At 35.8% G+C, this 13,777-nt stretch overlaps 1 protein-coding gene across 1 annotated transcript in view; it reads left to right on the top strand.

Moving 5' to 3' along the window:
- ABCA10 (ATP-binding cassette, sub-family A (ABC1), member 10) overlaps positions 1–8,351 on the top strand; it is a 92,795-nt gene extending 84,444 nt beyond the window's left edge. The window contains exons 30-40 of the mRNA XM_011933821.1: positions 454–574; positions 1,246–1,363; positions 2,046–2,137; positions 2,363–2,541; positions 2,826–2,901; positions 2,973–3,067; positions 3,875–3,994; positions 4,174–4,314; positions 6,282–6,361; positions 7,276–7,331; positions 7,439–8,351. Coding sequence (XP_011789211.1) covers positions 454–574; positions 1,246–1,363; positions 2,046–2,137; positions 2,363–2,541; positions 2,826–2,901; positions 2,973–3,067; positions 3,875–3,994; positions 4,174–4,314; positions 6,282–6,361; positions 7,276–7,331; positions 7,439–7,537 — 1,177 coding nt within the window. The 3' untranslated portion in view covers positions 7,538–8,351. The remainder of the gene's footprint in view (positions 1–453; positions 575–1,245; positions 1,364–2,045; positions 2,138–2,362; positions 2,542–2,825; positions 2,902–2,972; positions 3,068–3,874; positions 3,995–4,173; positions 4,315–6,281; positions 6,362–7,275; positions 7,332–7,438) is intronic.
- Positions 8,352–13,777: the final 5,426 nt, after the last annotated feature.

Raw genomic sequence — 13,777 nt, 5'->3', positions numbered from 1 at the left:
TACATCTCTGTCAGTAGTGTTTAAGCATCGAAGCTTGCTTTTCTCCTGGTTATGGCCTTTATGGGTGCCTAAGGAGAAGGTATAGTAAAAACTGGTTCCATATAAAACCAATTAGAATGATCTTTTATGAGGAAAGTGGTCATGATCTGACTGATGACAGACTAAAAGACTCATATGTCTACATCTGAGTGACTTAAAAGAACGAAGTGAAGGGACAGAGCCATTTGACAGATAGGATACAATGTTTTAAAGAGAAGAAATAGTCAAAGAAGATTTCAAGAGACTTGGCTACTGGAGGTGTTATTACTGCCAAGAAGAATCTTGTAGGTAATAAATTAATCATGTGATAATCTTTTTTAAAAAGGATAATAATTTAATTATAGGTGTTTATATTTTATTAACTGTTATTGTAAGCCAAAATTGCATTTCTATGTTATTTTATTTCTTCTGTAGAATCTCTCCACGGAGTAGAGAAACTCATCCCAATCCAGAAGAGCCCGAAGAAGAAGATGAAGATGTTCAAGCTGAAAGAGTCCAAGTAGCAAATATACTCACTACTCCAAACTTGGCGGAGGTGGACAACAGTGATTAGACCCTTAATAAAATGCTCAGATAGTTTGTCCTGTAGAATGGATGAGGTGTTGGTTTTTATTTTGAAAAACTGCTTTTGTTTCTTTAATATTTCTATTTATAGCTTATATTCAAATTATTCTCTTTAAAAGTAACTACCCTGTTCTCATTCTTTTAATTTTTTCTTCTTCAGTTTTCTGTGAGTCTTAATCTTCCAGCTCCTCATTCATCAGTGTAATCAACAAGTTCTCTGATTTTTTAAATCAATTTTAACAAAATCGCACATGTTTCTCAAGAATTGCAATTTCATTTTGTATTATAGTTTACTTGTAATATTAATAACTGAATAGCATATGAAAAAGAACAAATGAATTTACAATGCATGGAAATCAATAAGGAATAAAGTAGGAATGAAATTAGTGGAAAGAGCAAGGATAGATGCTAGCATATGCAAAGGGAATGTATTTGATTAGGAATTAATTTTATTAGTAGTTGATTAAGTAGCCCTTATTTATGAACATACATTTGGGCATTTTATTTGAAAAAAGAGGCTAAAGCTCTTCAGCCTGACATAAAATTTAGTTCGGTTTATAGACTAGGGAATTGAAAATAAAACATTAATTCATAAAGTATCTGAAATTTAACAGGGAAATCATGCTTTGTCATGTTTTTCAGGAGCCAGTCATAACTGCAAGCTGTTTACACAAGGAATATTATGACACAAAGAAAAGTTGCTTTTCAACAAGAAAGAAGAAAATAGCCATCAGAAATGTTTCCTTTTGTGTTAAAAAAGGTTTGAATAATTACTTCTTTTATTATTATTATAATGTTTCTTATTCTCTAGATTTAAGACTATGAAGGGGACAACTTTTTATTCTTTGAGACTGTTCATATATCCTGGTTAATGTGTAATTATAAAAGTTCACATGTCAGCAGATAAATCTTCTACTTCAAAATCATATCCCAATTCAAATGGCAAGAAACCCAATCTTGGATAAAGAAGACCCCAATTCTCTGTATTAATGTTGTAATACAGGAGATTTTTCAAGGTGCTAACTAAGCTTTTGTTTCAGAAATGTTATTTTGGGGTGGCCATGGTGGCTTGTGCCTCTAATCCCGGTGCTTTGGGAGGTTGAGACGGGAGGCTTGAGGCCAAGATTTCGAGACCAGCCTGGGTAACAGAGCGAGACTCCATCTCTACAAAAAATTTTAAAATTAACTGGGTGTGGTGGTGCATGCGTGTAGTTCTAGCCAACTGGGAGATTGATGCAGGAAGACCTCTTGAGCCCAGGAGATCGAGGGTGCAGCAGGCAATGATTATACCACTGCACTCCAGCCTAGGCAAAAGAGCAAGACTCTGTCTCTGGAAAAAAAAAAAAAAGTCATTTTGTTTCAAAATGTTATGGAACCAACCAAGCAATTCTGGATAAGTCAACCTTGAAAATTCAAATATTCATGGTGACACTTTCTTCCAGGTGAAGTTTTGGGATTACTAGGACACAATGGAGCTGGTAAAAGTACTTCCATTAAAATGATAGCTGGATACACAAAGCCATGTGCAGGAGCGGTATGTGATATGTGAAGGAAATTTTATTTTAAATATTGATGACATCCTTCTATTATTCCTATCAGTAAATCAAATATCTTTTTAAAAAATAGATGAAATAATTTATAAAATTTCTCTTGCGTATTCAAAAAATATTGTAGCTTAATGGCCACTTCTATCTCCTTTAGTAGAAAGGGGATTGGAGCAAAAACCAAAGGTGGATCTGACATTCATTGTCTTCTGTAGGTGGTGTTACAAGACAGCAGAACATTGGTAAGGCAACAGCATGACAACAGTCTCAAGTTCTTGGGGTACTGCCCTCAGGAGAACTCACTGTGGCCCAAGCTTACAATGAAAGAGCACCTGGAGTTGTATGCAGCCGTGAAAGGACTGGGCAAAGAAGATGCTGCTCTTAGTATTTCACGGTACAGAGAGAAGTCTCACAATCTGTAGCTGGAGGAAGGGGAAAATATGTCATTTCTTCATTATATATAAAAAGGAAATTATAAACAATGTCTTTAAATTTTCATGCAAATAAAATGATTGAACTACCTGAATAAGGACCAAATCATAAGATTTAGCATGTATGAAAATGTTAAGGAGGCTTAAATTTACTGTCTAGAATAACAGTGCTTAGAGTTTCCTATAGTTGTTTTAGATAGGTGCATTTGCCATATACTTCATGTATAATCACGCTGTTTTTTGTCAGATTGGTGGAAGCTCTCAAGCTCCAGGAGCAACTTAAGGCTCCCGTGAAAACTCTATCAGAGGGAATAAAGAGAAAGGTATGGACCGGGCTCGGGGTTGCTCTGTGCACCCTTGGCTGGGTGCCCATGGGCTGTTCCTCCCACTGCAGCTGTGCTTTGTGCTGAGCATCCTGGGGAACCCATCAGTGGTGCTTCTAGACGAGCCGTTTACTGGGATGGATCCCGAGGGGCAGCAGCAAATGTGGTAAGGAGAGTGAATATTAAGTGTCAGAGTCACAGAATATATCTAGGTTTTTATTTTATTTTTTGTATACATTTTGCTCCATTAACCTTTGACGGGCACATCTTCTATTTTGTAATTCAGTGAAAGCTAATACAGCATTCAAAATTCCTCCAGGAAGGAAAAAATAGATATTTTAAGACCCAAATAGACTCTTGATTATATTTGTTTGGATTTTTCTTCTCTTATTCCTCTTCCCCCTGTCTTTTTATTTTTCCATTTCATTTTTCAATTATTGAAAGTCATATAGTGTGATGTTTCTCTATTTTTTACTCCAACTTTTCTGCTTTTCTTCTCCAATAGTGCATTATTTTAACCAATACTCTTCTTTTTATGAAGCCTATTAATATGGTACTATCATTAAGTAATGTAGCACAATTTTTGTTCTTTTTCTCTATGGCAAGGATTTTCTCTCATAGCCTTGTTTATTTATTTATTTATTTGTTTGTTATTTTATTGTATTACTTGACACAGAGTCTTGCTCCATCTCCCTGGCTGGAATGCAGTGGTGTGATTGCAGCTCACTGCAGCCTCAACCTCCTGGGCTTAAGCGATCCACTTATCTCAGCCTCCCAAGTAGTTGGGACCACAGGCATGTGCCACCATGCCTGGCTTATTTTTAAATTTTTTTTAGAGATGGGGTTTCACCATTTTGCAGAGGCTTCTTGCATCCTAACATAACATCTTCTCTTTAGATTTCCTGCTTTTTTCTATTTATCTATTTTCCCAAATTACTTTCTAAATGTAAACAATCCCTTACTTTATCTTTAGGCAGATACTTCAGGCTACCGTTAAAAACAAGGAGAGGGGCGCACTCTTGACCACCCATTACATGTCGGAGGCTGAGGCTGTGTGTGACCGTGTGGCCATCATGATTTCAGGAACGCTAAGGTGGGTGCCTGTCCTGAACCAGCATGAGACTAACGCGTTCTTATAGAGAGAGTTTCAGTTTGCTATGAACAGCTGATGCTCTACAGCTCCCTAACCTATAATTAAACACCTTCCTCTACAGTGAGAACCAAGGAATAAATTAAGAGACAAGTATTTTTTCTTTATTTCCCCTGAACTAGGTGTATTGGTTCCATTCAACATCTGAAAAACAAGTTTGGCAAAGATTATTTACTAGAAATAAAAATGAAAGAACCTAGTCAGGTGGAAGCTCTCCATACAGAGATTTTGAAGCTTTTCCCACAGGCTGCTCGGCAGGAAAGGTAAAGGATGTTTTTGGTTTGAGTGACAAGTATGAGTGTTTTCCAGTATTAGCATCAATTAGTTTTGTGCTAGTCTAAACAGGAAGAGAAAGGCAGAGTGGATTTATTCATTACATAACAAGCTGTTTGAGGATTGCTAAGATGCATTACAAAAACTAAACAGTTATTTTTAGTGAGTGTTTTAGACCTCAGAAAAGGTGAATGTTGTGTGTGTGTGTGCATTCATATGTATGTGTGTAAATGGTGGAATGGCTTGGAGATCAAGAACAAAGTTCAGACAAATTAAACTATCAACTTTTAAATGATTTTTAAAAAATAAACAATGAAAACAATGCTTTCACCTACAGGATTTTGCTGAATATAAATCGCATCAAGAGTTCCATAACACAGACTTCCATGCTTGAGAAGGATTGACTCTATCCTATATTATTCAGTTATAAATCATTTGATCCTCCCAATGTTTCTTTTAAAGTTGTATGTGGTCAGCCATGGGTTACAAGTAATTGTAATCAAATCCTTGTGAATAGCAGAATAAGGCTGAATTTAATTGAAAGATGAACAGAATTTTCTTGTATACCACTTCTATTCATTTATTTTTATAATATTTATTATATTTATTGAACACCTATTATCTGCTGCAGGCTATGTATTGAATAGTCAACAAAATAGACAAGGTTCTTCTCTTTTGGAGATGAGGATATTAAGCAAATGAAGATACAAATAAATGAGGATATGACATTGAGGTAGGGCTTTAAGACTGAGCAGGGTTCGGTCAGCTGAAAAGTGGGAGTGACAGACACTGTTTCCAGGAAACAGCTCGTTTAAAGAACTTAGGTCAAGAATGAATTCTACAAATGTGAAGGATGAAACAAAAGCTCATGTAGTTGATGTGTAAAGGGATATCCAAGTGGAGATGCCAAAATACAGAGATGTAACTCACAAGAGAAGGAAGAGGTCATTGAGATCCAGTCTGGCAACAAACAAAGTGGAGGATTTTTTAGGAGAATATTGAGGCTAACAAGAGAGATAGGAAGTCAAGAGAGTCTAGGATGAACCCCAGGAGCTCTCAGCTTTGAGATGGGATTGAGGAAGAAAATAAATCTTCCTGTGTGGACAGTACCACCGCAACCATACCAACAAATACTGAGGATTATCTAGAACAGCGCTGGCCAGTAGAATTTTTGGAATAATGAAAATGTCCTATCTGTGCTGTCCAGGATGGTAGTCAATACACATATGTAGCTATTGAGTACTTCAGATGTGGCTAGTGTGAATGAGGAGTTGAATTTTCAATTTTATTTATTTTAATTACTTTAAATTTAAATAGCCACATGGAGTTAATAGCTACTCTATTAAGCAGTGCAGGCCTAGAGAATTAGAAGGAAAATCATAAGTGTGGTTGTCTCAGAAGCTAAGAGAGAAAGAGTGTGTTTGTTTTAAGGAGGGTGTGTACAATTTTATTTAATGCTTTTGAGAAGTCTGCAGAATGAGGATTGAAGAGTGTTCATTGGATTGTGCACATGAAAGGGGGTCTGAAGGTCAAGAAAGAATTTTTTTTTAGCAGGAGAGGGTTCAACATATTTTAATTCTTATAGGAGAGATTGAAAATTAAATCTCAATCTCTCCTATGAGAGAAGGGAAAGGTAACACAAACGTTCTAGAAAGGTTGCTTTTTGAGAGTAAGAAATACAGCACAATAAGAAAGTGCAGGCTGAGTGGGAAAGATTCTTGATCAGAGCCATTTCTCAGAATTTATCTTCAACGTAAAATTAGAAGCAACTAGATTTTTGTTGTTATAACATTTTTTATGGTTGAATGTAAGTTATTTCACATCGATTCATGCTGTATCAAGTGAGACATTTTTATTTAAAGAACACTTTGAAAAACTATTTTACTTTGCCTGTTAATTCCTCCCCAGTGTTATCACACTGAAACTCAGTGGTCAATCTCACTCTTCTTCCTGACAGATACTCCTCTTTAATGGCGTATAAGTTACCTGTGGAGGATGTCCACCCTCTGTCTCGGGCCTTTTTCAAATTAGAGGCAGGTAAGTTTGGATATATATAAATAAGACTTTATGTATTGTTTGCATTATTTTTATGTAGAAGATAGACTATGTAATTTCAAGTAGAATAATTAAATAGTCAATCAAAACTTGAAAAATCCCTACCAGGATAGTCATAACAATCTCAAAGGAAGTGAAGTGGTGGTCCTAGATGTGAATTTACTCCACCTAATTCTTCCTGTGCTGACCAGGAAGCCCAGCCACAAGTCAGTCAGGTTACTCCATCCGGCAGGATTGAATTGGGGTACCAGGGCTATTTCTTACCATGACAACAGTGCATAGAATTGAAGGATAATTATGAGAACGTTGTCCCAAAGAATATCAAGGGGAGCTTTTGGGGTCTGTATGTTTCTAAAAGCCAAGGTACCAGGAGCAAATGTACAGAAGTAACAATTGGAGGACTGAGTGAAGGTCAGCAAAAGAAAACACAGAAGGATGAGGTGTAACAAGTCACAATTGAGGAGGGGCTTCTGAACTAGTTCCAGAGACACTGCATATTTATGGCTATTGATGCAGAATGTACAAATATGGGATTTGTTAAAAGGGAGCCAGCATGGAGTAGACTCCTCTGTAGATTTATAAATATAGAATAAATTATTCTCGACAGCTGATTTGGAGTCCAAAGCATACATGTGAAGAATAAAAAGGATAATACTAAAATAGGAAACAAGGAGCTTTTTAGAGAGAATTTATAGGAAACTGAATGTGTTCATGCATGGCTATCTTTTATTAGCCATATCAGCACTCTTGTTTAATTTATCCTTCAAGGAAATATAATTATTTGGCCTATATCTTACAGTATCTAAACAATTTGAAGTTATTGTCTCTGTTGTATGACTTTACAAACACTTGGTGAAAAATATATAAGCCACTAATGTCAGTCTCTTTAAATGCAGTGAAACAGACCTTCAACCTGGAGGAATACAGCCTCTCTCAGGCTACCTTGGAGCAGGTGGGTTTTCATTGAACGAGTGAGCACCATCCAGATGACCTCTGTGTGAATCAGTCTTTCAGAAACACCCTGACTTTTTTGTATCTTTTTTATTTTCTCTTACTTAGGTATTCTTAGAACTCTGTAAAGAGCAGGAGATGGGAAATGTTGATGATAAAATTGATACAACAGTTCAATGGAAACTTCTCCCACAGGAAGACCCTTAAAACGAAGAACCTCCTAACATTCAATTTTAGGTCCTATTGCATTATTAGTTTCCATAATTCTACAAGAATGTTTCCTTTTACTTCAGTTAACAAAGGAAAACATTCAATAGTTTAAACATTCAGTAATGATTAAAGTTTTCATTTTTAAAAATTTTAGGATGAAGGAAACAAGGAAATATAGGGAAAAGCAGTAGAAAAAATTAACAAAATCGGACCTGTTATTCCTTCCCAACATGGTCTATTTTGTGCTTAAAAATAATTTAAAAATCATATAATATTAGGTTGGTTTTTGGTTATCATCAATAAAGCTAACACTGAGCACATTTTACAAATAAAAATATGAGGTTTTTTTAGCCTGAACTTCAAATGTATTAGCTATTTTTAAACATTAGTTACTCAGATTCTAATTTAATGTGACATTGACTATAAGAAGATCTGATGAAATGGCACAACATAACATTAAAATGACATTCTGATTATAAAATAAATACATGTGAATTTTAGTACATATTGAAATTATATGGAAGAAAATAACCATAATCTGTAAGAAAGTACCACAGTTAATATTTTATTTAGCCAACTTATATTCAATGTATTTTTTATGGATCCTTTTTCAAAGGTAATATCAGTAGGCATAGTCATTTTCTGTATGTTTTCACCTCACAGTTCACGAACATTTCCCATGTCATTATAACACTTTTGTGTTATATAATTGCTGCATTAATGTTAGAGCTGTAGTGATATAATACCAGAGTTGTTAAGTTTGGGTTATATGCAAATTTACTTCCTAGAAATAAAACTTTGATGGACTTTTCTTATGTTTTGTTTACTAGAGTCTTAAGGTAAGTGGTTCAGATATCAACTGATGGTTCTCTCTCTTCCATAAGATTCATGTAACTTTATTCTCTGACCTGAAGAAAAAGTTATTATCCATCTGCTATTGTTTGGGTATTTGACCCTCTGAATCTCATGCTGAAATCTGATTCCCAGTGTTGGAGGTGGGGCCCAGTGGGAGGTGTTTGGGTCATAGGAATGTATCCCTCATGAATTGCTTGGTGCTGTCCTTGCAATTATGAGTGAGTTCTCACTCTGTTAGTTCTCAGGGGAACTGGTAGTTAAAAAGAGCCTGGCATCTCCTTCTCCCTCTCTCTGTCTCTCTCACCATATGATCTTTGCACATGCTGGCCCCACTTCACCTCTGCCAAGTAGAAGCAGTGTGAGACCTCAGCAGATGTAGATGTTGGCACCACGCTTCTTGTACAATCTATGGTTTCAGAATCCCAACTGAAAAAGTCAGCCTAAAAGTGTCCTGTGAAACACCTAGGAAGACAGGACGTCAGGCAAGCAACAACTTCAATGGAAAATGTGTCTTGTTCCAAAAGCGGCAGGAGGACCACTGCCACAGAAACCACCCTAAAGTCAGAAGTGGCGGTAAGAAGATAGGCCTGGTGGAAGCAGAGCTGACATGCAGTTGCTGACTTTCACATGCTTCCAACAAGCAGCGTTTGCAGCAGAGCAATAAGAAACATTGATTGGATGAATACAGAAGCAAATGAGTCAGAAAATTTAGCAGGATTGTGTTGGATTGGGTAAAAAAAAAAAAAAAAAAACTGTTGCAAATAAAATGAATGTACATTTTTTGCCCATAAAGTCTCAGTGTCTCAATCCATTTAATTTTTTTTATTGTGGCAAAGATATAATAAAACAAAATTTGCTTGAAATAAATCAGATACAGAAGGAAAAATATTGTATGCTTGCACTCATATGGAATATCTATCTATAGATTAGGCACATTCCCTGAGGCAGAAAGAAATTAAAGATTACTAGTGGCTCGGGGGAGGAGAGAGTGGGAGTTATCACGTAATGGTTACAGAATTCCTGTTTGGGTTGATGAACAATTTGAGAACTAGACAGTGGCGATGGTTGTACAATTTTGTGAATGCAATTAATGTCACTGAATTGTACACTTAAAAATTGTCAAAGTGGATAATTCATTTAATTTTAAAAAATAAAAATTTTTAAATTCTTATATGTTTTGCCATAAAAATTATAGTGTCTATACAATCTAAATTGGAAAATACTCTTTCTTAGCTAATACGTTTTTCTATCATATACACACAGGATAATATTATATCTACTATTATATAAATACTTAACATCATACTATGAACATCACACTTTCCTAGTTTATTGTATACCTATGTCAGTTTAAGTCAGGTTTTTTTTTTTTTTTTTTTTTGTAGTGCGTATCTAGTATTTCAGTGTTTGGATGCACCAAAACTTTTTAGTTAAGAATAAATTGAAAGATATACAGATTGTTTTTCAGTTTTCCTGTTAGAAACAATGCTGCAGAAGTTCTGTCCCTCTAGAGAACCCTGCCAAACATACACATGCAACATTGTTCATATATATATATATATATATATGAGTTTATTTAGTAGTATTAACTCATACAATCACAAGGTCCCACAATAGGCTGTCTTCAAGCTGAGGAGCAAGAAATCCAGTCCGAGTCCCAAAGCTGAAGAAACTTGGAGTTCCATATTTGAGGGCAGGAAGCATCCAGCACAGGAGAAAGATGTAGGCTGTGAGGCTAAGCCAGTCTAGCCTTTTTATGTTTTTCTGCCTGCTTTTTATTCTGGCCGAGCTGGCAGCTGATTAGATGGTGCCTACCCAGATTAAGAGTGGGTCTGCCCTTCCCAGACCACTGACTCAAGTGTTAATCTCCTTTGGCAACAACCTTACAGACACACCCAGGATCAGTACTTTGTGTCTTTTAATCCAATCAAGTTGACACTCTGTATTAACCATCACAGCAATTATCTATGTAATCACTTCAAATATATTTCTAGAATGTCTGGGTGATTGTGTGGAGTTGTACCAATCCTTTCCATCCCTAGCAGTCCAGAAATTTACCCAGAAAGGAAGGAATTAGAGACTGTTGGCAGTAATGCCAAGTGAAGTGCCCATTTCCATAAACAAAAAAAGAGGGCAGAAATATACAGCTAACATGGAACCAAGAAAGGTCCCAGGCTTTTATTATAACATTGTTAGCATCCCAAATAATTATTTGCTACATGAAAGAAAGATGCCAGGAGCTAGCACATCTGTGATTAGATTGGGAAAGGTGGAAAGTGAAGAGAAATTTGAAAGCCCATATTACGTTCTTCAACCTTGCTGGGGGACTTAAGAAATCATGATCCAGCTAAGGGAAAGCCTGTTATATCACTGAACAGAACAGAGAGTTTAGTCAAGGAAGAAAATGCTCAGCCTCATGATCATTCTACCATGTGGTTTCATTTTGTTGTCGTGTTTTTTTCACTTGTAACCAGTCTAGGGGGTCACTCAGAAAGAAAAAAGTCCTACCAAGAACCCTGGCTACACAGCCAACACCATCTCCAGGCTGTGGTAGTAACTGAAGTGAAGAGGACTTTTGTTTCTGGTGAATCTTGTGTCTGTCTTACAGAGAGAAATGAAGGGGAAGGAAAAAAAGGGGTTAGCTTGTCAGAAAAAAAAAAGGAAAAAGAAGAAAAGGAAGGAAGGAAGGGAAGAAAAGTAAAGAGAAAAGAAAAGAAAAGAATTACTGACCTAATCAATTGCCAACAGAGTCCAACCACCATGCTGATGAATTAGACTTCTTTAATATAAGTCATTAATGGGAAAAAATCATTGGCCAGATGAGAAAACTTAAGACTACGGAATGATTAAATTCAAGTGCAACAATCAGCAAAGTTCCCAAAGAAACACACATAATTATAAAAAAAAGGGAAGATCTTAAAAATGCTACTACTTAGAATTTTGCATTAGTCACATTTGACAGAGCTTGCTTAGTTCACAATAATTTCCTCCTTAGTTCTTGAGTTTTCTAATAGTCTCATTTGTTTGTCCTACTGATTTGTTTTCATGGTAGACTTTTGATTACGAGTTCATCTTCTGGGAGGAATATTTCTTTTACCTCTGTTGCTTTATGTTCTGAAATTTGGATGTATCTTTATGGAATTTTTTGTGTTTTCTCTGTGACACTCCAGGATAGTAAGAGGAGGAGAAGGAGGGAGGAGGAGGGAAAGTAGCAGCACATAACATTTTTTGAGCTTTTACAATTTTCCCTCATTGTTCTATGTACTTACTACATAGATGAATTTAACCCCTATAATAACCAAATATATATATTAATGCTGTTGTTTTTCCACTTTTTGGGGGTAGAAAAACCTGAGGGGGTAAGAGTTAAATGGATTGTGCAAGGTCACACAGCTAGTACATGGCAGAGTCAGAATTTGAACACAAGTTTGGCTCCAGAGTGTATACACTAATGCCTATAATACATCTCTGGACATGTTATTATGCTGGGAGAATAAATTCAGATTATTCTCCTGTCTCTTGTACCTGATACATGCTCTACATACTTTGGGGTTTCATTTTCTATGGGTGATTATCTATCTATCTATCTATCTATCTATCTATCTATCTATCTATCTATCTATCTATCTGTCTTACAGAAATTGGGCAGAGAATACAGCTTTACCCTTCCCTGAGGTTGTAGGTAAAATTTTCCTAGTCTGTTTTTAGCACTGGACAGTCCTATAAACCCTCTGGATTCCCAGGAATATGAACTCCAGCTTACCAACGTTTCAAGGACCAAGTTCAGGACAGAGGGTCATTAAAACACCTGAAGTTCGGTTTTCAGTCCAATATATCCTTCAACTGCTGGAGTGTCTAAAGTGCCACTCACAACTTTAGGGAAACTTTAAATTCCTTTTCAGTTTTAACACCTGGAAACATGTCTTTCTGTCTTTTTTGGTTTGTTTGTTTCTTCCATTGTTTACATTCTTCATCTTTTTTCTTCCTTTTTTGAATTTGGCTATATATTGGAAATTCAATTTGGGGATCTATTTTACCCAGCATTCCCATGCCCTTCTAGCTGGAGGGTGGGCACTTTAGTATATTAGGTCACCATTTGTGGGGAAATTGTTACATTACATAAGGAGCATGGCCTCCGAAAATGAAAATAAATTAGAGGAAACAGGTCAAGAAAAAGGAAGAGAAAGCATACACAAGAAACAATGGTAAGAAATGAAACTAATAAATATATTTAATCTAAATAATTATCATTGATATTGTAGCTGTGAATTTTAATACAATTATAAGAATGGTAGAATGAAAATGATTCCTAAAATAAAGTATAAAGGGTCTAAAACAATGATAACAACAAAAACTTTCATAAAAACCTTAACTGTATTCCAGGTGGTTTAAAAGTAACTTTGAGTTTTGTTATATTACTAATACAAAATGTTAAGAGTGTTTATGACCTCCCTTCCCACACCCCATGAGAACTTTAGAACACCTATATTAGCAGTGTTTGTGCCAGTTTTCAATGTAAAAGAAGTGGCATTTCACTGTTAACTATTTTTAAAACAGAAGTAATTGCCAAGGAGAGAAATTATACACACACACACACACACACACACACACACACACGTATACACATAATAGTATCATGGCTGTAGTTGTCGTTGTCATCTAAATTATCTGCTTTGCTTCAGAAAGTTTCTCAGCTTTATGATCATTAACATCTGTGGATTGGGAGCCATGTCAAATATTTGAGATTTCCCAATTCATGGACTTTGGTTTCCTGTTTTGTCATTCACTGTGGCAGGTCAAGAAAAGTTTGCAAGTCTTTACAGAGCAGAGGGAGACACACTATGCTGTATGAATTGAACACATTTCAGTTTGTTACAGTCTTCATGCACAAAAATTTATCTGAATCTTTTTATATGTTTTGTAGACCTTGGCAAACCACTGGTTTATTTTGTTCATGTGTGTTATGAAATCCTTCATCCACTGTGAAGAGGGTGGGAGAGATAAATTTGTGGAAAAGTCTTCATTTGTCTATCCTAGGAGTTTCTCCAAAGCATACTATGGATTGCTTAGCTTTATTCGGAAAAAAAATCAGCTCCAGAATATTCTGCTAACTTAGTCTGAATTAGTTAAATATCCAACTAACTGGTAGTTGTGTTTATTCATCAGTAGTGAAAAGAAAATAGATACAGATTTCTCATACAAATGTAACTGCTTTGTTTGATTAGTTATTGTTTTTACTCTTTCTTGTTCCTGCCTCCATCTTGGTCTCATCATTTCGGAAGAACTAGTTCCATTTTCCTCGTTTACCGTTTTCTCCCTTATCCCTGTAGTTGAAAGGCTAAGTGAACAAACACAGAGTTTTTTTTATTCCCAACCAACCAC

This window comes from Colobus angolensis, unplaced genomic scaffold (assembly GCF_000951035.1).
Source record: "Colobus angolensis palliatus isolate OR3802 unplaced genomic scaffold, Cang.pa_1.0 Scaffold1, whole genome shotgun sequence".
Taxonomy (NCBI): domain Eukaryota; kingdom Metazoa; phylum Chordata; class Mammalia; order Primates; family Cercopithecidae; genus Colobus; species Colobus angolensis.
This window is presented reverse-complemented; position numbering and strand designations above follow the sequence as displayed.